General features: G+C 44.7%; 2 protein-coding genes across 3 annotated transcripts in view; one reads left to right on the top strand and one right to left on the bottom strand.

Annotated features, from left to right (window-relative positions):
• The window catches only part of akt1 (v-akt murine thymoma viral oncogene homolog 1), a 29,622-nt gene extending 14,986 nt beyond the window's left edge, over positions 1-14,636 (bottom strand). For both annotated transcript variants that reach the window (XM_029493575.1, XM_029493574.1), the window contains exons 1-2: positions 14,484-14,636; positions 9,672-9,857 (exon numbers count right to left, since the gene is read on the bottom strand). In XM_029493575.1, the coding sequence (XP_029349435.1) occupies positions 9,672-9,717 (46 nt within the window). In that variant the 5' untranslated portion in view covers positions 9,718-9,857; positions 14,484-14,636. The remainder of the gene's footprint in view (positions 1-9,671; positions 9,858-14,483) is intronic.
• Positions 14,637-20,457: 5,821 nt separating this feature from the next.
• Positions 20,458-24,151, top strand: zbtb42 (zinc finger and BTB domain containing 42). The gene is made up of 2 exons (XM_029493569.1): positions 20,458-20,588; positions 21,951-24,151. Exon 2 carries the CDS (start codon positions 21,965-21,967, stop codon positions 23,555-23,557), a length of 1,593 nt encoding a protein of 530 aa, XP_029349429.1. The 5' UTR covers positions 20,458-20,588; positions 21,951-21,964; the 3' UTR covers positions 23,558-24,151.
• Positions 24,152-24,816: the final 665 nt, after the last annotated feature.

The following is a 24,816-nucleotide window of genomic DNA, read 5'->3' on the forward strand; positions in this document are numbered from 1 at the left end:
GAGCTCCGCCTGCCAGCTCCAGTGACGCACACAAGTAGCATGGGTGGTCATTTGTGACGCAGCAGCACATGGCATTATGTGTACGGTAGTGGTGGCCAGTATTGCATAGATGTCAGAGATGACAATGTCAGCTCACCATTCTCAGTCACAAGATTCTTGACAGCGGTCTCTTTATTTAACCTATGTGAGGATTAGATGTGACACTGATTCATGAAAAAGCTACTGTGATGGCATCAATAAAATCTAGTTTTCCACAGGTGGTTATTAAAAAAAAAAGTTTGTGTATAATTCATGCCTCTTTGTTGTTTGACCTCAGAGAAAGTTAAATCTAGGGCAAGGAGACTTGGTTGTAGATGCTTGAAGACATTTTGCCAAATGCAACAGAAGCCCAGTTGCCTTAAATGTACTTCTAAAAAATTTTGTCCTGGCTGACCGAGAACCTTCACAGTCAATGTTTGACGTTTTAAAAAAGAAAACTCACAGAGATGCAATTCTACATCTGCAACATACATCCTTTAGTAGTGCATGGCATGCTCTTTCTAGACACTGCAATTTCCTCATCTGCGACCACAAACCTGGTCACATGACAAACAGTGGAAGCAGCTATATCCGGTTGTCTGTCTCTCTCTCCCTGTGTGTGTGTGGCTGTGTGGCTGTGTGTGTGTCTCTATCACCATCACTCTGCAGTGCAACCCCCAGCAAACAGTCTACGTTCAGAGAGTAAACAACAAAGATGACCCTTGTCAGCTTCCCATTTACACAAATTTCCCCTTCTACTGTTGTTCTGTTCTACTTTCCACACCGTGCTGTTTCATAAGCAGCAACAAGATGAGAGAGTGAAACCAACAGCTGTGCTTTCTGTATTATGACTGTTGACTCAAACACAGTTGGGAGTTTAGATGTGCGTACAAAATGATATTACTGTGGTAATCCTGCAAGAGGAGTAATATTTAGCTGTAACATAGACCAATTGAATAATCCTTTTGCAAAATGTAATTTTCTTCTTTACAATAGTATCAAATATTTTCTATGACTTCAATGCTTTGGAGACTAGACTGTAACGCATCCTGTGTACAGTAAGAAACACAGTACAGAGTGCTGACGAGGACAATGGGCCTCATAACAACACAGGAGAAGCGTTTGCTTTTAACTCAGTTCATCATCGCAGTGTTCCTGTAAACTAAACCCTTTTGATGTCAATGGGCTCTCAAAAACAGGAAACTAGCCAACAGACATGCTGACCACAACCGAGATAAGATAAAAAAGTGTCAGGTCTGACTGTAACAGAGTCACACTCCGCTGCTACACCAAATGATCTGTGCCTGTGATTCAGAGCCTGTCTAATAAACGTCAAGTGTGACAGCAAACATGTGAGTCAACTCAACTGAATTGGAGGAAGGATAGCAGAATGAAACGACTGATATGACACCAGATGAGAGATGAGAGAACTAAAATGAATGAGTGTGCAGAGAGTTGAGCTGAGTGCAGTAGTAGTGAGACAGATCACTACATATGTTCTCCACATATGTAGGAGTGCAAAGGAGGCGGGTGGGAAGAGTGGGAGGAGGACGCAAGTGAAGTGTGTATGAGCCACTGTGTGCACTGTGCCTGCGTGTGTGTATGGGAGAAGCTGTCAGGGCCTGATAGAGTGTCTTTACATGACAAGCAGCTGCTGAGGTCTGGGATATGCGCTGGGCAAAGTGGAAAATAATGAACGGAGAATCGCTGCCAAACACAGCAGAATTCATCTTTATTTGCCAAATGCTGCATGGCCCGGTGTGTGGACAGCTCTAGCATGTCACCAACACGCCCTGTATAACCTGCAGACACACACGTACAAGCACACACAATAGGTAGAGGGGGTAGAACAGGTTCAGCCACAGCTGCATACAGTGACAAACTTGTCTTGTTTGCTTATACGTGTGTGTGACCCCACCCCTCTGAAACATCTTTTTAACAGGTCATTATATTATATTTTAAGTCAGATGCTGGTCTGACCCTGGTTTGACGTTTATACTCAAAATGTTTCGCCTCAATTGTGAAAAAAATTGTCCGTAAAACAGGATCCAAATGGATTCCGTTTTAAATCAGTGCTTCCTTTTTGACACTGAAGCCCTTTACAAGTCAACTTTTTTAAGAGGCTTTAACAGTCAGGGCTGGGGGGATAGGCTCATTTAAGGGTCAACAGAAAAAAAAAAAGAAAAATGTGGAAGGCTTTAGGAAGAGGACAGATAGTGACAGAGGTTAGTGGCCATTTCCGAGGAGCGTCCTGTTCTGTCCATCTCTATGTGACAACAACAGGAATGTGGAGGTCCCAGCTGCTGTGGTTTGTTGGCTTTTAATAAGATGCATCATGTGGCCCCAAAAAGAGAGGCCGCAATGTCTGAGCGATGTGTCCAAACTAACATCTCTGTCGCATATCATCCCTCTCTCCTCCTCCTCCTCTGTCCTTTATTTTGAGGAAGTTTTAATACCATTTTCAAAAGAATAATCTTAAAACTGGGAGTTCTACTATAGTCATGTGGCACCGTATAAACTGTATACACATAGTGCAAGTGGGTGAGTGCATGCACACACAGGGAGAGGAACCCAGAGAGGGTCAGACAAAATGCGCCTCTCAGTGCCCACACCCAGTGGTTGGACTTCCTGCGGGGGCTGCTGTTGGGTTTTGTCCCCGTCTGCCCATTCATAGCTCGGGGATGAGAGGAAGGGAGCCAGTGGTAACTGCATGAACTGTGCGTGTGTGTGTCTGTGTTTGAGTGGTGAGAATCGGATGAGAAGGAGGGGGGGTTGTGGGGTGGAGGGGTAGGCGGAGGTTGAGGATTAGGGAATTAGAACTCCAAAGCGAGGGAGGAGGGGGCAGGGGGCTGCGCCTTTTGTTGGTTTTTCCTCAGCCGCCCCCGCCATCCCTTCGGCCCTTTTCTGCCGGGTTCTGCCTGTAGGCTGCAGCTGTGGCCTGCCACCCTGTGCCCTGCATCTCAATGAGCCACGGGCCACCCGCTCCAGAGGAGAGGGGGCTCCCTGATGCAGGGGTCACCACTGAGCCCCAGCAACCACAAACTCCGCCCTGCACCATCTTCTGCTCTTGAGCCATGGAGTACTGTGCTGGGCTTCCCATGCTGCCCTGACACCCACCTAACCATTTGTCCCTCTCACTGTGACCATATAAGGCAGCATCAGCCTCACATGCCATCCTTAAATGTCCAGCAGTTTGGGCTCCTTAATTTTCTTCCTTTTCTCTTTACATCTTCCTGACACCCACCCCACCCCCTTCTCCAAACCACTTTTGTTGGCCCCTCTCTCTCCCATGCAGCTGGATGGGGGTCTCCATTGCCAGGGCTTTGGCAGCAGCATCAACAGGTTGCGGGGAAGGCCTCCAATGTAGCCCTCTCTGTCTCCTACCCTTATCCCTCTCTTTCTCTCTGTCACTGCGGTCGCTGCTGCTACCCCAACAGGAAAAAAAGGCAGGGGGTGTAGGGGGGTGGGGGAGCACGATGGAAGCTGCCCCTCTTTCTCACGCTCATAAGAAAGCCCTCACTTCTTCTCTGTGGTGAGTGACACCTGCTGATTACCATAGAGACACTGTGGGAAGTTCCCTCTGCCACACTGGGGCTGAGATTTGCCCCCTCTCCCTGAGTAAACAAGCAGCCCATGGATTAGTTAACTGGGTTACTGCATGGCAAACAAATAAACACACATTATTTAGAGCAAAGTTGTGCCAATGAACTCTCAATGACCAGTGTAAGATGTAACACCCCGAAACAAGCAAGGAATAAACTCCAGAGGATATTTTTCATTTAGAAGGGGAAATGCTCCAGCTGTTAAAAATGGCACGGATCAACTTCCTCTTAGAAGATGAAAACTTCTAAAGTTTTGCGTAATAACTCCCAAAATATGTACCAAAATAAGCTGATGTGGAAGATGTAACGCATATCTGAGCATACAGTCAACTCTTAGTGTGCCGACAGCTGAGCATCCCCCTCATCTCTCCATCTCTTTGCCCTCCCTAAACTGGCAAGAGATGCCAGTGATGTGATTGATGTCGAAGACTAGGAGCTTTTCGCTGGTCTATAGCTGCTTCCGCTATTGGCCTGAGTTGTCAGCAGGGCCATTATTCTAGCAACAGGGTGGTGGGTGGGGAGCGTGTGCTAGAAGCAAGGGATGATCATGGGGGGGGGGGCAGCCAGAGGCAAAGAAGAAAGACGCGAGATATAGAGAAGAAAGAAGAGGGAGACTGTGGGATTAAGAATGGAAGAAAAGGGGAGGAAACACAGGGCTGAAGACAGAGACATGGCAGGGAAGAGTGTAACAGACAGAGACAGGGGACACAGCTCAGCGCCACAGTTTTGGTGAGCAGGCGGACTCTGCACAGCAAAGTAAGCACACAGCATGCCTACAGCGAGAGGAGGCAAGCGGTGGAGGTGCCATCATCCTCAGCCTCCTGGCCCCCTCCCCACTCTGCCAGCCAGCCTGCCTGCCAACAGCTGCACCCCAGTAATTTACTTCTCTCCACCACATTTAGCAGGAAGACTGCTTCCCATTACCCAGAGTAGGGGGTCTGCGCTGACGGCCAGACGCTGGGCCAGAGCCTCAGCATCCCGGTGTGACACCCTCTGCTGCTGGACCCTGACTACAGGGGACCCGCTCTCCGAGCTGTATGGCACTTCAACTTGCAGTCAGGTTCTGGGTCCGTATTTAACCAGTAAAGCTGGAGTTGTCTGTTGTAAAGTTTTGTGGGAAAAAAATCTGCATAATAATAATAAATAATAAAACTTCCATCCGTGATTCATCTCTCAGTTTCTCTGTCTAGTTTACTGGCATTTTGTAACCGTTAACTTGTTATTATAATGATTGATTGATTGATTGATGATTAATGATTAATGACTGCAATGAAAATCAAAGCATCCCCTCAAAATTTTGACATTACTAAATCCTAATATCTGTCTCAATCTCAAGCCAATACAAATACACATAGTTTAAAAAAAAAAAAAAAGTTAATCCTGTTCTTGTTTGATTCACTCCGTGTTCAGTTTCATAAGTTATGTTACTTTCTCTTTTGAGTACTTATACACGTGTTATTACTGTTAAGAGAAATTAAAAACTGCACAGAAATATTTTATGGCTTGTATAACTTGAAAATATGCGTCACACACAACTAAAACTTTAGTGAAACTACTAAAAGGTTAATTTATTATAACTAATTGTCATATAAGAGGATTTTGTAATTTTATGTGCTCGTCAAACTTACTTTGTAAAATGTTTGACAATACAGCTGAAAATACCAGCAAGGGGGATGAGCATTTTTTGTCTGTTCTGCAGTGTGTAATACGCCTGTATGCGTGTGTGTGTGTGTGTGTGTGTGTAAGTATGTGTTTGTGTATTGCAGCAGTGTGTGGCCCATGACAGCCATAATGAGGGGATGTGTAGGAGCCTGGGCGAGCCCAGCAGCAGAGCTGGCAGCAAGTCAAAGTCCTGAGGTCCTGAGACAGTCAGCATTGCAGTATCATGAGACACTTTTAATCAGGTGCTATTGCTCCTTTTGAAGAGCAGGAAAAAGCACATTCCCTTACTGAGCTCTTACAGAGAAAACTAATACAAATGTAGAAAATGTTGGCCGAGTTGTTGCAGGCCTGTTCACCAGATGCACCGAGCACAGATATTCAAATATATGAGAGAAAAAAAAAAACAAAAAAAGGAGTCTCATCGACATCAACTACCGTGCCTCTTGTTTCACAACACCCACGCACAGACTGAACCCCCTTCCCTCTCGCTCCCACTCTATGTCTCATGCTCTCCCCTGGAACACCAACAAGGTCTCGCTTGGAGGAGCAGCTCACGGGCGTCCTTCAGCCATATGACCAGTGAAGGAACAAATCAGCTTATGCGCTCCAAACCAAACCACGAGAGGGTCTGTGTGGCACGTCGCACACAGCATCCATCCACTCTGCTGAGGCCAAGTGGGTCACTGAGCAATGTTCTGGGAACATCACAGAGACACTGCTGAACTTCTGTCTCTGTCTCTGTGTGCCTCTCCCTTCATCACTGCCTCTATCTCTCTGTCTCTACTGCTGTGTTCCCCGCTTTCCCTTCCTCTTCCTCACCCACATGCCTCCTCTCATGAGTTGGAGCCAGCTGAGCGTGCTACCCAAATCCAACAGTTGTTGCGGCCTTCGTTAGCCTAACGAGGGGGCCGGCTCTTTATACTTGTCAGGGAGCAAATGAGTCAAACAAACAAGGGCCAGGCAAGAGGGGAGGACAAGCGAGTGCTGTTCGTTGAGCTTCACTGGGTTCTTGGCCGCAGCGCTTCCCTGGAAACTAGGGAACCCACAATCTGCCTCTTTGATGTCTGATGATGCTCTGGCTTTGATGGAAACTTTGGAAAAACACACTTGCAAAAAGAAATAACATACTACTCTGGTCTCTGTGGCCACTAGAGGCCGTAGGCACATTCAAAGTGTGTGGGTGCACTCTGAAAGATCTAAAAGAAAAGTATCATTTGAAGACATATAACAACTGGTTATGATAGTAAAAACAAAGTTACAGTATTTTTGCAAGGCTGCACTGTGATGCTGTCTGCACATAAGGGCACTGTGTAATGTCGGACTGGCAGTGTAACTTCTGATTAAATATGCTTCACATTGTCCATACACTCAGATATTTGCATATGCATGTCCAGACGTACACATACAGCACTCCCGTCCTGCTGAGCTGCTTTGCCTTGCATTCCAAGACTGTCCTTCCAGGACAGATAACCAAGATAACAGTCACAACAACACCTCCCCGACAGCATCCACAAGCCAGACACATTACTGCAGCACAAGGCTTAAGGAGAAACTATCAAGGTGTGTCCTTCAGGATGAGATCATTTCACTGAGTGCAGTCTGTCTGGAACAAATACACAGAGCATTTGGAGGCCAAGAATCTGCAGCTCTGATGACAGATTAGCTCTACGGGGTACTGTGGCACAATGTTTACTTCAGTTCCTTTCAGGAATTGCTGAGTTCATACGTGCATGTTAAACATGATTAATCAGGCAGGAATCAATGAATGAGTGTAAGTGTCATGGATGTGTTCAGCTGCGGACCCGAGCTGCAGTGCTTTGTCCCCATGATGCGTTTGCTATGAGATAGAAGCTTTAAATGGAGCATTATGAGAAGAGGAGGCAGCCTTCAGTTCTACCTGCTTTTGTTAAGTCATGGTTTGGTGTTAAACCGTGTCCAAGGAACACACACACAATGTTGATGGATATATGGAGGGCTATTCTTTGTACAACATTAAATTAGTGTTTTGAGTGCACAAATGGGAGTAATGAGCATGCTGAACACACTTGGAAGCAGTATGAGCCATTTATTATTACGCCCACATGGTGATGTGAGTCACTTGGGTGGCGCCACCACACACACACACACACACACACACACACACACACACACACACACACACACACACACACACACACACACACACACACACACACAGAGACAGACAGACAGACATCTCCACTCCACTCCACTCAAGGTGCATCATGATAGTGGTTGAGTGGGGGCTGCCTGGTAAAGTGATGGACACCGAGACAGGGCTACTGCAGGTTCACCTTCTGTGCTGTGACTCTGGGGCAAAGACTGCATGACAGTGACGCGACACTAAAAGCCTTCCTGTCAAGGAGGCAGGCGGACGCCCTCCAATCAAAACACTGCAGCTCTGGGTGACATTTCACAGGGCACAGCTGCTGGGCTGCGACAGCATGCCAACTCACTATTCCTGAAGGGTTGTTTGTTTAGTGTGTGCATGAGGGTGTGTGTGTCACAAATAGAAGGGTGTCACTGCTAGCACTCTGTGTGTGTGTGTGTGTGTGTGTGTGTGTGTTTTCTGATGTTCTGTCACCCTACCTGACTGTTATTTGAACAGTCATCATTTGCCCATTTCAGTTATATTTTACACAGCCCATCAATCAACATCTTCTGTTTTTTTAATCAGCACTCCTGAATGTGAGGAAAAATGGACATATGCCAAATCTGTGGGACAATTAATAATAAGCAGCAGAATGTGCTTTTTGCACACAACAATATTAGACACATGACCTGACTGTTGGGGAGAAGAAATGTAATTTTACTTCCAAGGAAAAGACGTTACTATTCTAATTTTTTCCCTTGGACAGATGCAATAAAACAGTTTGTGTTATAAATGACACATATCTGAAAAAAAAATGTTACTTGTGGATTGTAGATTAGATAGCTAGAAAATAGTGTTTTTGGTACTTTCTAACTATACTAAATGAAATACACTGTTTACCTTAAACAGCTACATATTTAAAAATGGCTGATACTTCAGAATCTCATGAAACCTCATGAAGTTGACTTGACAGAGGTGCAGTCCTGCTGTGGAATACCGGCTGAGCTATTTTTATTCATAAAATCTCTCAGCATAAACCAGCAAAAATGTGCAAAAAACTTATAATACAACACAAACAGCAAATTAGTTTATCCCTACATTCCCTGGAATGGCCAGGGTGTGTCTGCCCAGGACCGAGTGAACCGAACCAAGCTGACCCTCTCCTAAAACAGCAGCTTGTTATGCTCTTTGCCCAGGCCTTGAGGAGGGGGGAGTGAGGGCTGACAGCACCACAGTGGTACTTGGTTCCCCCTTGAGCCCCAGAACTCTCCTTGTGAACTGCTCCCATCACCTTATTCCCCTCAGTCAGTCTTGGTTTCACCTTTTCCAGTAAAAACCTGGTTTAGCACTGGGCCCCTAGCATTTAGTGATTTTTGTTTCATATTTGCCTCCAGTGGGGCTGGTGGAGACAGCGGTGGAGTGGGGCAGACACAGTTGAAGGTAGAGGTTAGTATGCACACATAAAGCTGCTGAAAGCCAGCAGGTATGTGAGGAATGCCTCTTCGTCCAAACAACAGGACTCGTGCCCGATTGAGAGCCACGCCACGCCACGCCACACAGCACTGTCAGAACAGCAAAATGGGGCCCACTGGGGACTCTGCAACTGGATGGCTTACAGCTCTACATTAGATCTTGCATACTGCTTGTTTGCATAGGTTTGCCAGTGATCGATCAACTTGGACACATGTTCAAGCTTTTCTGCAGTTTTTAATGAACAAATCTGATGCAAGCAAACTACAGTAAATTCTTGCTAATCCGTGTACCTCAGGAATGAAGTATGTGAATGAGAAGAGGTCATGTGGATTCGTGAAATATTTTAACAATTAGTCAAAAACTTGACTCACCACGCTGTACTTAAACTATAGCAGATGAAGTCTGCTCTGCATGTACTGAACACTTGCACTAAGCAAAGCCATTTTGCAGTTGAAATACATTTCTCATGCAAATAATAACGAGATGAATGAAATGTTTCCATAATTAAGATATTTTAGGGTCTTTCCATGTTCAGGGTTCTGTGCCAACTTGGTAGGTCTGCTGGTTTGCCCACTTGGGGTTTCTGGGACATGAGGTCATAATGACCATGCTACATCTTGATTGAATTGTAAACAATTGTTGCACATTCAATAGCACATTTTGTGAATACTTAGGTGAGCACAGTAATCAACTTATTCCAGCATGGCTTTAAGCACCACAAGGCCTCAGGTGGCTCCTCAGATGACTCTTTACAACAGATATTCAATTAAAGAGCATAAAAAGCGCTCTGCAAAATATCTATTCACCTCTTTTATGCAGCCACCCCTCCTTGACGATCACCACATTGGTCATGTTGGTGGGCAGGGTGGAGGATCCAGGTTTCCCACAGGAAGAGACACAGCTTCGTTTCCCAAGTTTTCTTCAAACAGCCCTGTACAGGAGCCTGGAGACGGGGTCCTGGGGTTTACAGATGCCTTCTCAATGATGGTTACCTATTATTTGAAGAAGAGTAAAAATTAGCCCTGTATTGAGGTGAAAGAGTTTTTCCACTTGTCTGAATATTAACCCTCAGGTCAACATAGTAGAGGAGAGGCAGTGGAATCGAGAAGACCGTTGTGATTTATGGTCCGGTTAGTGGAGTATATGCTAAAACCCCAGAGCAGTCCTTTTCACATGTGTAACCTGTTCCACGTCAAGGTTCAAATATCTGTGTTAAGGCTGTGGCTTTTGGCATTTACAAAGAAGTCTCCCATATTGGAAAATTCCATGCTGTTCGCACACAACACCACCTCTCCTGATAGACTTTCTACTCACAACTAGAGCAGCAGAGTTTGGAAATAATGTCATCAAATCATTCTCAATTCTTCAAAACTTATTTTGCAGTTGCACAACTTGTGGTTTATTCCGGGGTAGGTCATGCATCTAGATCAGTTTTTCCTGGATCTTTATCTTGTAGACAAGGGGTAAGAAGTTTAGATATTTGAGGTATTTGTGCAGGTTCACTGAGCATTATGTGTCCGTTTATGCAGAGTTGGGTAAATGAGTTTCTGAGAGGTATGGCAGGGGTCACTTTTCCACTTGCACATCTTTGTTTGGGCTTAAACTCAAATAAAACTGGACATCAGGCAACAAACTGAATTTCCAAATGCTCTGTTCACTACAGAGCAATGCTCAAGTCTTTCACTACGAGGCCAATTACTGCCCCCCCCTCCCATCATGACATTGATTATTAACTTCCTTATATTCTACATTTATGATCATTCTACAGATTCCATTTTCAGGTCCAGCTGCCTCCAAACATATAATTCTTCATCAGTATGTTCTGATATAATTTTATTAATTTTTGTTTTTCATCAATTTAGATTTGCCACTTGACGATTAAATATCCTATATCATATCATAGCCTGTTATCATACCATGAGAAGGATCGTGATGAGGATCATTTGCTTTACTCAAGAACGCAAGATAAGCCATGGTGATGCTTTATTACTTTATGTTAAATTTTAGGTAACATGTTTAAAATATTCACAGACGGCTGAAGAAAATGTTTTTTTTCCTTCTTACCTCTATGTGACAACAAAGAAACCTCCATCTGCTGATAACGATCATGTGATATGATTAAAAGCTTTAGACCACCAACTAAAAACAGGCCTCAAGGTGTCACAAAATGAATGTTGAGAAGAGAAGGCACTTTGTTTACAGTTCCTTTGTGTGCCGCAAATGTGAGTGTTGCTGTTTTTATTCACACCCAGCCTGTGGTGGGAGCAAACTGCTGTCACATTTAGATAAAGCCAATGTGTGAGAGGGTCTTCAGGGAGCTGTATGAGTAAAATGCAGACTGAAAATTATGTGTGGGTAAAAGCTCAAGCTACAGAAGCAGTCTTACCTGTTCAAACTTAACTCACAATGTTTGATATAAAACCAGATAAAACAGCACTCGGTCACGTGATGCAATAATGGGACTAAATTCCACCATGAACATTGCATATGAAAAAGATTGCAGGCTATCATTACTAAAACACTTGACCTTTTGATTCATTCAGTACTTTTTATGATATAAATACAGCTTTGAGTGCACGGCCGAGGCGGGAGAATGATCAATTGCCTTGCTTATTCACACAAATGTCACATACTGCACTAGGCAATCTCTGACCATTGACTGAAATCAATTTGCCTGCTGCTGCTCCATCAGAGTAAAGCCATCAAAAGAGAGCTCTGTTTGAGTGGCCCCATCCAGCCTACTGGTGGGGACAACAACAGGAAGTGGATGTGACTATTGACAGACTACAAGTCATATCAGTACAGCCCCAGGCTCGGGTACATCTGTCGTTGAATGTGTGATCAACATGCTTTTTACTTTCATTCTGCTCACTTCCATTCAATGAGCAAAAGTAAGTTTATGAAAGCAGGGTTTATTTTCACTCAGTGTTTTTGTTTATTGCACTGGGGTTGTGGTGCTTGTGTCGGACAGTCGATGTTGGAAGGATCGTGGGAGCGGGATTTGAAATAGCACACCAAGTGCAATTCAAACTAGGGATCACACAAACCGTTGGATCCCTTTAGCATCTTAGTGTGTACTCTGATACAAGCACGCACACATTATATACACATTGGGATACATCACAAAAACAAACTGGAGCGCACACACCACAGCCAAAAAAGCAACACATGCACAAGACCGGCTCTGGAGCCACAACAGAGTGCTGCTGTTTTAATGGGAGCGACCTGTTGCTACTGCGGCCTGTGTGGAAAAGCTGGGCTGCTGCCAGCGCTGCAGCCAGCAGCCACTGAATGAACCCAGTACCCTGACAGCAGGTCACATGGTCCTCAGGCCTCTGGGCCACCGCCCGCCTGCCTGCCTGCCTGCCTGCCCGCCCGCCCGCCCGCCTGCTTGCCTGCCCGCCCGCCTGCCTGCCTGCCCGCCCGTCCTGTCTGCCCTGTCTGCCTACCCGCTACCCTGCTGTCAGTGCAGCTTTCAATCATTCATCTTTCAGGCCCCAGCTCCATGGGCCACCATATTCAATGCAAATCTGTGTTGTGCAGCAAAGATGCCACACGTTGAGCCTGACACTGAGGCACTGAGGCTGGTGAGGACAGTCTCCTGTGCTTACAGCAGGAAGCTGAAAATCAGGCCGCCATCACCACACTACTTCCTTCATCACAGATCAATAGATACAAGACTGTTTTTACTTCATTATCTGCTGTTGGCTGGCTAAGCAACTGTGTCAGCACCTAGGTTACAGTTACAACTGTAACCTAGGTACAACATTACACTCATGTAACACTCACTCATATGCTCACCTGCTGCTGGAAAACAATCTGTGAAGTGACAATTGAATTGTCTTTGTAAGAGACGATGTAACCAGTACTACTGTGATCTGCTACACAGTGCCAAGTTCCTCTTTCAAGTTCCCTGAAAACACATCACCAATGATAAGAATTTTGTGAATAGGTGTAGCTAAATATCAAACCACTGCTAGTGTAACCTTGAAAGCCAAGGAGGCTTGCTGCTTTAATCCCATGATGACAGGAACAGCAACCCCTCCATGATTCATGTTAATGTATTCCATTTCAGGCTGTTCAGACAAGCCAGAAACGAAATTGAAGATAAAGCACAAACCTGGAGTGACTCAAATATATATAACACGTTAACATCCTCGACAGTTGGCTGTTAACATGAGCAACCAGCAAACAAGCTGAATCAAACAAAGAGTATTCTCAGTTTTGTGACTCAGACCAAGAGGGTAACTGTAACATGGACTGCCATCATCAGGCACGTACGCTCGTCAGTGATAGTACATCTTAACTCCCGAAGCAGAGACAGATGCTTTAAGTCTGCCCATGTACCGGGACAAAACTTCAAACAACATTCTTCGGATTCTGCATGCAACTGGTGGCACATTTGCGTCAATGGGGCTACAAGGGGATTGGGTGGGAGGTGACTGGTATTTTCTAAATAGAACAGGGACAGCCAGGCAGTCAGTGGCTGCATCATTACACCAGCTTGTTACGTCTTCCCCGGGTCACATGCCAAGTCCCACTGCACACACACATTGGACAGACGTAGTCTCATGACCGACTAAAACTTTTTGATGCTTAAAGGCATAACAGGTACAACATGCACAGGGACAATGTTCTCTTTCCATATTGTACATGTAAATGCGACCTCTGGGGGAAGGAAACACATAACATGAGTACCATGAGGTTTATATCAAGCTAGGCGTTAAATCCACAAAACCTGACAATGTTTTCACATGGACACCCAATAGAAATCTAGTTGACATGAACCCCTGTACTTAGCATGATTCAGTAAACACATGCATCACTGTAGGTGGGATGATGACAGTGAGGAGAGTGAAACCCATCACAAAAACACTAAAACACATGCATTATCTTGCTGTACTGTTTACTGTGGAGGAAAACAGGACATCAAGACCATTACGACCTTTATTTTCAAATGACCTCCCTGCTGCTCGAAGAGCCAAGTGGAAGTCCATTTTCAGAGCCAACGCATGGGAACAACAAGAAGTCAACAAGGATGCACAACTTTCTGTGACTGCATGTGGCTGCAACAGGGCCACCAAAGCTGGAAACTAAACGTAAAACGATTGTCTGGTGATTCATTATTCCGTCAAAGCAGTAAACAAACGCAGCGGTACTTCATAACAATGAATGAAAACTGCTCTCCTGTTGAGCTCATTTGTTTTCATTTACCTCCCGGGCCGTAAAGTAAAAACAACAACTCTGTCGTAAAGACGGAGCGTTCAAAGCAACATGCAGATATTTTGGCCTCAGGGCTGTGTCTCAAAAGTGGTCATTGTAAAAAAAAAATGAATGGTTTAATATCCACAGAGACGAAGTGTTGTTGGTGGAAAAAAAAACAACGTTATTAATCGGCGCGGGACCTTCATAAGCCTTTTGGCTTGACTGCTAAAACAACTTGTAAGCGGAGTGGAGTCAGGAAAGTACCTTTTGCATTTAGCGATAGAAAGGATATGGGGCCTAGCAGGGCAGCTTGGGTGAGAATAACCGCATCCCATGTAAGTACAATGGGGACCTACCCTGTCTAGCTGTCGACCTCTTGTAGTTAACAATGCGAAGCAAACGCGGACATTTACCTGGACAGGAATTCAACTGTGTGTCCGTCTCATTATAGGGAGCTGTTTCGGCGGAATATTAAGTTGGTAAGTCCTTCAACAATCTGGACAAAAGTGCTCTCATTTACTCCGTTTCTCTTGCCTTTCTTCCACTACACCTCCCAAACGCGCAGTCTGCAATGCCTCTGTGGCAGCCCGCTCTCCCGGGTCCTAGCGCCGGCCCTTTATCTGCCGCTCTCCGGCAGGAGGAGCGGCGTGGTGTCAGCCGTCCCATTGAAGAAGCAAAAAAACAAACAAACAAACAAAAACGAGCCTGCAGAGTCTCTACGAGCTTATCCTGTATGGCCTCCATGAACACAGCCTGTGCTGCCCACGGACCATCACATGAATCTGTAACTCAGCTTCTACAAGAGAGAAAGACAGATGAAAACTATCTATCCATCCATCTGACTTCTTTGTTGTAGCTGAAGTTTTTATCATTATCCTGTTCACGTTTGTGATTTTATTTATTTTTATGTCTGTCACAAACACCCAGGTACTTAGTTTACCATCACAGAAAACTGAAATGAACAAAAATTAAAAAAATCAACCACTAATAAATATCTATACTTAAGCTGCAAGAAACTTGACCACCAAAGCTAACTTTTTATCAATCAGATTATTCATTTTATGATGACTAAGTGTAAATATTTGTTTTAATACTACTGGAATGGATTATATGTCATACTATAATATAATAGTACGCATAACTTGTTGTTAAATAATGTTATATAGTCTTATAAAAGTTGCCACGTAAATATAAGTTTGAAAGAAATGACTGGGGTGGCATAGTGGTTAGCCCTGTTTCCCCACAACAAGAAGGTCATGGGTTCGGTTCCCAGGCCTGGGGCCTTTCTGGGTGGAGTTTCCATGTTCTCCTATGCCTGTTGATTGGTGACTCTAAATTGTCTGCAGGTCTGAGTGTGAGTGGTTGTTTTTCTCTGTCTGTCTCTATGTGTTGGCCTTGCATTGGACTGACAAGCTGTCCATGGTGGACCCCACCCTCACCCAATGAGAGCTGGGATTGGCTCCAGCAGGAACGAATAAGCAGTTGCTAAGAGTGTAGTAATAATGGCACATAATGCTGTGTAGAAAAAGTCCAATACATCAGATATGCAGTGGAGTTAAAGATGTGTTAATAAGGTAAATGTACTCAGCATTGGTCAACTAAAGTCAGATAGTCAGTTAATCAATTAATTTGGTTAAATTAGACTTCCAAGTAAATGAAGAGCTGAACAAAAATAAAACATCCATGATAAAACAATAAAGAAATGCAGATGCCTAAAAGAGTTAGAAACATATCTAAATATTGTCAGTCTGAATGCTGAAATAAAAAAAAATATATTTAATGTTCTTTGTGTTTTACTTGGACAACAAATTCAACCACGAAACAGCAACAGCAACAGCAAAAAAGGCAGTTGGCAGACCAAAGCATGAGTTCTGAGCTTTTGAGATGCTTTTGGGATGCTTTTGAGCTGATAAGGAATAAAATTTTAATGTCACACTTTGAAAATGCTTTCACTGATATCCACACTGGACCCGGCCTAGGTGCTTAAAAACATTTTAGAATTGACAATTTACCAAAAAAAGACTAAAAAACTTACTAAAAAGAAACCATTGTAAGTAGTTTGGCATGTATGTGATGCTTTTTGTCCTGCTGCCTGTCAGCACTCAGACAGGAGGTTGGCTACTTCATGATTTATGGTGCATTTTTGGAGATTCCTGAGGATACGGAAAGACCAGGGAAAGGTCCTTGGACATTTCCAATAAAAGCAGAATGGGACATGAAATTCAGAATTAAATAGAACCTTTAGATTTCTTTCTCTGGGTCTAAGGCTAGATCTTTCAAAATCTACTTAACACAACTATGATTTGTTTTGTGGTGGCACTTCTGTACTGCACTTCTTATTTATCTCAGTTGAAATTGAAACAAGGGTGCTATGCACCATCACACTCTATCCATGAGGGGATGGATTCAAATCTGTACGCTCCAGTCTACAGACCCATCTCAGATATAAAAAAAAAGCTGGCAAGTGAGCCTTAAGTAGGCATTGTTTGTCAAAATATTATTTTCCAAGAACCAGAATTAACTCTTCATTCTTCATCTTTCAGATTTCTTTTGTCGAAAGAGCTGAGCAACATGATACCAGAGCAGATTTAAAGAAATTAGTTATATGCCCTGATTAAATCGAAAAAGTACAATGTGAGAGCATTAAGATTTCTATCATCTTTTATCACACAGTAAACCCGCTTGTTAAACCAGATTATTTAAGATTAACAGTCACCTGCAGCCACTAAGACTTCCTGCCAGACAGTTAGGAGTTAAATCAGTTCAGGACAGGTACGGGCAAGCCAGTCAGTCAGACCTAAAAGAAGTCAGATCCACTGTATCAAATGAAGCCCTCAGATGACTTGGCCACAAAGTAAAAACATGTTTCCTTCACCTTAAAACCTTAAAATGTCTAAAAACTTGCCGCCATGAATTTGTCAGATATACCGTCAACTGCAATGTTTTGCATTGTCATACTTTTAAAGATTACATCTCTTCCCAAATTGTGATTATACAGTGTTGTGCATTAAACCGCAGATATGTGCAAGACAAAAAAAAGTGAGACAGTGACAGTGAAAAGTTTCAGGATAAATAATTTTAGAACAAGAGAGCAGGGACAGCTGCCAGCTTTCACCCCGTGATGAAAAACTTGGTGGCCTCTGCCCTCTGTCTCTCAGCCCCCTCTGTTGTCATTTCCCCTCTTTGTCACTTAGACTGTAATATGTTCCTCACTGCAAGCTGTTCTTGTCATACAGACAGAGCTGACTGAGGGCATCCCTCCTCCTCCTCCTCAGCTGTCTCTGCTCTGGTGATGGGAATGCCTCGCCTGTTGTTTGTTTTTCAGGTTCAAAGCAAAAGTAACAAGATCAAAGAGTCAAAATGACTTAATAATGTCTTTCCTGCCACGGACTCATCTGATTCTTGTCTAGTCACAGTATCTGTCCAGAGTATAACAAACAAAACAGAGCAGAGGCTGTTGAAGGAGAATAGATAACATGTAGTAGCAATTATTGGACAAAGAAGAGCAGGAGGTCCATAACAGAGAGGAAGTGGTGGGGGGTATGACCAATACTGCATCTCCCAGCATCTGCAGTGCAATGTTACTTGTACTGCCTCATTATTTTCCTGGCTGTATTATCTATCTGTTACGCAGCTGAAGATTCAGTTTCATAGCGAGTAGTTTTGAACAGTGATGCTCTTAGCTTGCAGTGTTGCAGAAATAAATAAGAGACAATTATTAATTAAACCAAAATCACAAATTTGCCACAAAGGTCTTTTACAATTTGTGTCATGTTCATCGCTTCTATATTTACACTTTGGATCTGTACAATGAAAAAAAAAAAGATGTGTGAAATGAATGGTTGAATGCGCTTCCTCACCTGTTTGAGAGGAAAGTATGCAGCTGAAGCCAGCTGCCCGTTAGTTTAACTTGGCATAAAGGTGGGAAACTGTTATCTTGGCTGTTCAAGTTTGTCGACCAGCACCCCCGAAGCTCGTTAATTGCCACATTTGTTTGATCTGTACAAAAGCCAAAGTGCAAAATGTTATATTCTGGACTATTTCTTGTGTGGGAGCAACTGGGACTCCAGGAAATCAGGAGCTAGGAACCCCCCCAAAAATCATGCATATAACTTTGCATATGATGGAAAATTATGAGCTTTACAGATGCCACAAATATCTTTGGACAACACACTTCCTGACTTACTGTTAATCTAAACTATTCAGTGCCAGCATCCACGTAGACATAGATTGTTGTATTGTTATATCGTTCCCTTATCTGTTTCGTAGTAAATTAGTGTATTTCCCCAAATGCTGAACAACTATATTTTTTTAACATCACAAAAATTTTGCTGTGTGCAAAACTTTAATGTGTAACTAACTATGGTGCACAACTGAAAAATGTGGCACTAATGAGTAAGATGTAAGACAGTGCAGCAAAACACAATACAGCACCTTTAAATGTGTAACGGACAAAAATGCATTGGTCTCCAAGGTCAGAAAAAAGAGGAATGCTTAATTTCTCAACCCCCAAATCAGTACTTGTAGAAGAAGGTTAAGGTTTTTAATGCATCAGGTTAGAATGCAAGTGTCCTTGGAGAACTATCTACAACAAAGCTTAAGCCCACCCCCATGATGAGACTTTGGTCCAGTTGGGGAGAGTGATGTGGTTCGACTGTGGTTGGATGGCTGGCTGGTTGGCCGGTCAGGCTACACTGGAATGTGGGGTCTTTTGTTTGTCTGAGAGAGGAGTGGGTCAGGGGGAGAATGCCATTGATGATTGCAGAGAGGAAGAATGAACCTCCAGGAAGTGCCCCCCCACCCCCCTCACTCGCTCCCCCACTCTCATTCTCTCTCCTTCTCTCTGTCTCTCTATCTTTTTGTGTGTGTGAGAACCTTCACCGTGCCGAGCCTCTCTCTCTGAGGCCACGGTCCCCAGGCACAACCACTGCTTTGTCTTGCCCTGTGAACACACACCCCTCCTCTACTGGGCGCCTAAGTTTGCCAGGGCCAGTGAAACACGGGGCCACTGCTCCTATTCTTATCCACACTGTTGCCCCTGCATGGATGGTGTGTGTGTGTGTGTGTATCAGTGCTCAATGGTAATTTGCTTTTCGTGTGCCACACACATCAGACATTTCAAATATATTTAGTTTATTGGATGGGCTTTTATCAAGTAAGAGGTCACTCATCATTTTGTTTTTTCCTATCTAGGATCCAATTAACTAAATAAGGAGAGTTTTTATTTCGAGACCATGACACTGTCTTGCTCACGATCATCTGGACATGATCAGAGTGCAGATATCCACTGTCTGTAAGAGTAACAGCCGGACTAAAAATGGAATAAAGCAGTAAGTGGATAAGAATCTAGCCGGTGGCCCCTTCCGACCAGTGGCTGCCGCCTCCCGTCACATAGCTCATTCCCCTCTGTGTCAGGAGGCTGTGAGGAGCTGCAAATGGCCCTTTCAAAACACACGACAGCTGGAACACAGGGCAAAGGTGACTGAGGCAGTTGGGGGAGCGCAGGGAGGGACAGGAGGAGGGAAGAGAAGGGGTGGGGGGGCAAGATGAGCAGCTGCAACCTCAAGCCCCTGTTTCTCCACTGTGCCATCATCAGTAGCTTTAACAATTACAAAACAGACTCAGGAGTTGTTATTTTTCATTTTTGGTCAAATGTGTCCATCTTTTTTTAAACCACTGCTCTCAGAAATCACCCTGCCTGTCCTCAGATGATTTAAGCTAAATAAAACACAGCGAGGACCTGGTGTGGTCTGAGAAAAACAAAGGCACTGGGTGATTCAGTGCCAGGGAATTCCACAACCCAAAGCAGGATTAGAGAGAACGGCCCTTAAAAGTACCCAAAAGACCACAGACCCTCTAAACCACAAAGCACAATTTGCAATTCTTTTATTGGTTTGGATAACCCTCACAAATACCAATTCTCTGTGCTAAAGAGGTGTAAAAGGAAAGAATTAAAGAAAAAACACAAGAGCATTTTTTTTTGGCTTGTCAAATTAGTGAAATTTGAAAGGTGGATTTTATCTTTACAAAGCTCGTTCACTTCAATGAGATCTGGATTAAAAAAAAAGAAGTGATCAAATTACACTTTTAACTTTGACACCTTTAACGTTTCAGAGCTTGCTTTCGGTTAAAAACAATACGTCTAAGTTGTGACACTTCGTCTCTCCCTTTTCCATACTGAGAATTGAACTTGCAGAGCAGAGCACAGCCCCCCCTTACATGGGACAGGTGTTTTAATAAGGCAGCCAATTGATGTTCCCAGTGTGCGCTGCTACTTGCTGCCGCCGCTGTGCGAATTTACGGAGCAGCTCCCCAACTTATTGTGGCCGCGCGATAATATCGCGAGACTTGTGCCATTATCAACCTGCTTGACACACAGCAGCGCTGAGTGCAGCCTGCCTTGCCGGGGTCGGACCGAAGCTCAAGAAACGACAAGGAGAAGCGAACATCTGGCCGCACATCATGAAAGGAAATCGGCGCTTTTAGGAAAAAAGACGACGAAGTGGGCGGAAGTGAATGTGAGTAGAGCGTGTTTTCGTGCTTCGGAGCGGAGAAAGAGAAAGTTAAAGAGTGTCTCCCTCGCCGCTTCGTTCAGCGCAGTTGGCTTTTGCTGCGAGTTCCTCTGCTGTTTAAAAGGATCCCAGCAATGCGTCTCCCAACACGGACATGGTGCTCGGTTCAATGCGCCCTCGGCCCCTTTACCACCTACCTACACTTTATCTTAAAAAAAATAGATTAAATGAAAAAAGATATCCAGAACTCATGTGGGCAAAATGTCCGCACGGCATTCTCGGTAGCATCAAACTTTAATATTCAATTGACCGGAGTCACTTTCCCCCCTCTGTGCCATCTGCCCTCTCTGTTTTGAATTAACCCCTTTAAAGAAACACCTCACAGCTGTGTGTGAGTAAAAAGAAGGAGGGGGCACAAAGCGTTTTGTCCTCGTCGAGTGCGTTTTTTTTTCTCCCTTTGGCGATTAATGACCCGATTGGAGAGGAAAAGTTGGAAATGCCGTGTAATCTTGTACCACTCGCGGATCCAGTCAGTTTTGGAAGTTTTTTTTTTCTCTTCTGGGTGTGTATTTATTTCTATAAATTTTTTTGCACTGCGCAGCGCGGAGTTAACATATGGCATAAAGGGGAGCACAGCTGGAGGTAGCGTTTCCATTGCGGTGATGTCAGAGCAGCTGACTCCACAGCTTGCAGTGTAATTAGCAAACAGAGCAGCAGTTTACTCACTCCGCTCCGCTCTTCACGCCATCCCTCCTCCCCGACGGACGGACGGAGCGGTGCTGCCGTTCACAGCTCCACTTGCTTGGTCTGTAAACACCGCTGTTTTGTGTGCGTTTGGAAACTCACTGACGCGTCGCTATTCGCTTTTTTTCCCCCGGTAGAGGTGGTGTGTGTGTGTGTGTGTGTGTGTGTGTGTGTGTGTTTGGGGGGGGTGACCACCAAAACCCCGACTGCCGAGGGCCGTTTGGAGAGTTGATCCATTCACACCGTGGTACGTGGGCGGGTGAGCGCAGCGGAGCGTAACCTGCATCACCGGAGAGAATGGACCGCTTCTGTTCTCAACTTAGGTAAAGTGACCGGCGGAGACCGGTGGGTGCACTTTGAAACCTGTCTGATTTCACCGGGGAGGGTTTGGTGAACTTCCATCACAAAGCGCGGCGGGGGGGTCGAGGTCATGCCCGTTTGCTGACACTTTTTTTTTTTTTTTTTTTTTTTTAATTGGTTCAATCATATCAGCGCTGAAGTTTCGTCTCACTCCCTCTGTGTGTTTTCGGTCACCATACGCGCTTGCCTCTGGCATGCCACGGCTGCTTGGCTGTGCCCTCTACTTCGTTCATCCCCTGTCCTGTTTTTCCTGTTTTTCATCAGGTTATGAAGGAAGAATGGAGTTCCCAGACCATAGCCGCCAGTTGCTGCAGTGTCTGAGTCAGCAGCGTCACCAAGGCTTCCTCTGTGACTGCACAGTTCTAGTCGGGGAGGCTCGATTCAAAGCGCACAGAGCCGTGCTGGCCTCCTGCAGCATGTACTTCCATCTCTTCTACAGGGACCAGCTAGACAAAAGGGACGTTGTGCATCTCAACAGTGACATTGTGACAGCCCCTGCTTTCAGTCTGCTCCTTGAATTTATGTATGAGGGGAAGTTGGAATTCAGCACTCTGCCGGTGGAGGATGTCCTGGCAGCAGCCAGTTACCTCCACATGTATGATATAGTCAAAGTGTGTAAAGGCAAGCTTAAGGACAAGGAACTTTCCTTTCTGGATGAAAAGATGGGCGAGGGTTTGGGACTCAGCTGTCTGGACAGGGAAAATTCCTCAGATGGCGAGCTGCACAGTAAGCAGCTCATTCGGCGACAGCTCCAGACACCATCTCAGGGGCTTCACAGGGCCCCCCCAGCAGAAGAGTTTGACATGGACAAGAGCGAAGTCAGGCTGGCTGTCACCGATTGTGATAGGTCTGCGCGGAGCAGGCAGAAGGCAAACGGTCACTCTGGCAGGTCCCCGGACCTTGTAAGTGTCAATTATGTGTCAGCAGAGGCCGAGCCCTGCGTCCCAACAGCTGGAAAAACAAAAGCTGATGTCAGTAGTTCTACCGTATCGCTGTCCCAGAGGTCCCGGGCTTCAGATGACATGGACTGTGCACTGGATTTGTCTTTCAAGCCTCTGTCTAGCAGAGATCCCTTACACCCCTCCTACGTCTCGGGACAGCTGGCCCTCGACAGCCAGCAGCAGGGCATTGAGCCACTTGTTAAAGATGAACACGACTTGCTGTCAGAGCAGGAGGACAGTGAGCCGACGAGCCCTGAGAGCCAGCGCTTTGGGAATAGTGCCAGGAGCTCAGTGGTGACAGGGTTCGCTGCCCTCTTCCCAGGCAACAACGGCTCCACAGCCGCCCTGCTCTCCCAGGAGGAGGACCTGATGGACGAGGAGGGGGAGGCCTGCAGAGGGAGGGAGGGCGCCCCAGGAAGGGAGCTAGAGGAGAGGAGGGGTAGGCTGCTGGGAGACAGTGAGGAGGAGGAGGACGACTTGGCCTCTTCAGACATCTCCACCTCCAGTGGGGTGCTCCTGCCCCCGGGGCAACAGGTGTGCGTGTGCCCCCTCTGCAGTAAAGTCTTTCCCAGCCCTCATGTGCTGCAACTGCACCTCAGCTCGCACTTCCGTGAAAAGGAAGGGGCTCGCTCCAAGCTGTCCCCCGACGGCTCGGTCCCCACCTGCTTGCAGTGCAACAAGACCTTCTCCTGCATGTATACACTTAAGCGCCACGAGCGTACGCACTCTGGCGAGAAGCCATACACCTGTGGCCAGTGTGGGAAGAGCTTCCAGTACTCTCATAACTTGAGTCGGCATGCTGTAGTTCACACACGTGAGAAGCCTCACGCTTGTAAATGGTGTGAACGGCGCTTCACCCAGTCTGGGGACCTTTACCGCCACATCAGGAAGTTTCACTGTGGCCTTGTCAAGACTCTTGCCATTGGATAAAACTCCTCACCAGTGCCACAACATACGACAAATTGTCTTTTCACGCACTGAATACCATTACTGAACAACTTTCCAGTTTGTGTTCACATGCTGTCAATTTGTTGGAAACACATCTTTTGGATTCTACCCCCACAAAGGCATTTCTCAACTTTAACATGTGGCAACTTTAGGACTGGATCTGTTTTCTGTGCTGGACTGAGTTAAAGGCATAGATGCTGATTGGAGGGAGACAGTTAGAGGTGCACAGGCTGTTGAGATTAACATGGGTGCTGTGAGATTTAAGATGGATCTGTGTGAGCGAAGGTGAACAAATCAGATGATGCACTTGTTTGTTTCTGTCCTGTTTGTGTCAATCTGTTCTTGAGTTTATTGGAGTACATTAGCTGAAAGGAGAAAAAAAAAAGCATCCTATGTTCATATGGTTGATGGCTAATCCATATGTTAATACAATCGTCAGAGTAGGTGAGACTTTGTGCACATGAAAAATCAGAACCGTCCGTGAGTAGCAATATAATTAATTAAAAAAAAAAAAAAACTCCTACATTATCACTATTATTATTATCATCATTATTATTATTATATTATTATTATCATCATCATCATCATCATTATTTATTTTTTGGGATTTGTTTAGTGTCCTTAACAAGTCTACTATCAGAAGGCAAAAAAACTAATGAAGTTTGACTACTAGAAGTATGATTATTATTTTTATTTTTATTTTATTTTATTTTATTTTTTTTAAATGAACCTGGTTATAGTTTTATAACAAGACAAGCAGACCATTATATCTTCATATTTTTTTTTTTTTTTGCCTTGGGGAGAGTTACCAGCTCTTCAGTTGCTAAGCGCACATCGATGAAACAGCCTTGTAATTGCTACTTAGAAATAAGTAGTATAATCAGACGAGGGATGGAAAGTAGTTAGAAAAAATCTAATGCCTGTAACACTGGTGCCTACTGAAGTTATCAACACTTCACCTAGTGTACTTACTAAAAACAAAGATGAGATATTTCACCATGTCTTGTCAAATTCAGTGACTTTTAAGGCCTATTCAACATCAAGATTAGACTCCAAATACCAGGTGGACACAAAGGTAATTGTCTACACTTGAATGCCAATTGACCCAAGAGTTTCCTTTAATTAAATCATTTACACAAATGTAAATCAAGTCCTTGTCAAATAAATGTTTATTTGACCAGCTTTGAGTTCAGAGGCAAGTAGTTACTAGCAAATTACCTTTTTATTTCCTGGTATTGCAC

Source organism: Echeneis naucrates, chromosome 22, assembly GCF_900963305.1.
Source record: "Echeneis naucrates chromosome 22, fEcheNa1.1, whole genome shotgun sequence".
In the NCBI taxonomy this organism is placed as follows: Eukaryota; Metazoa; Chordata; class Actinopteri; order Carangiformes; family Echeneidae; genus Echeneis; species Echeneis naucrates.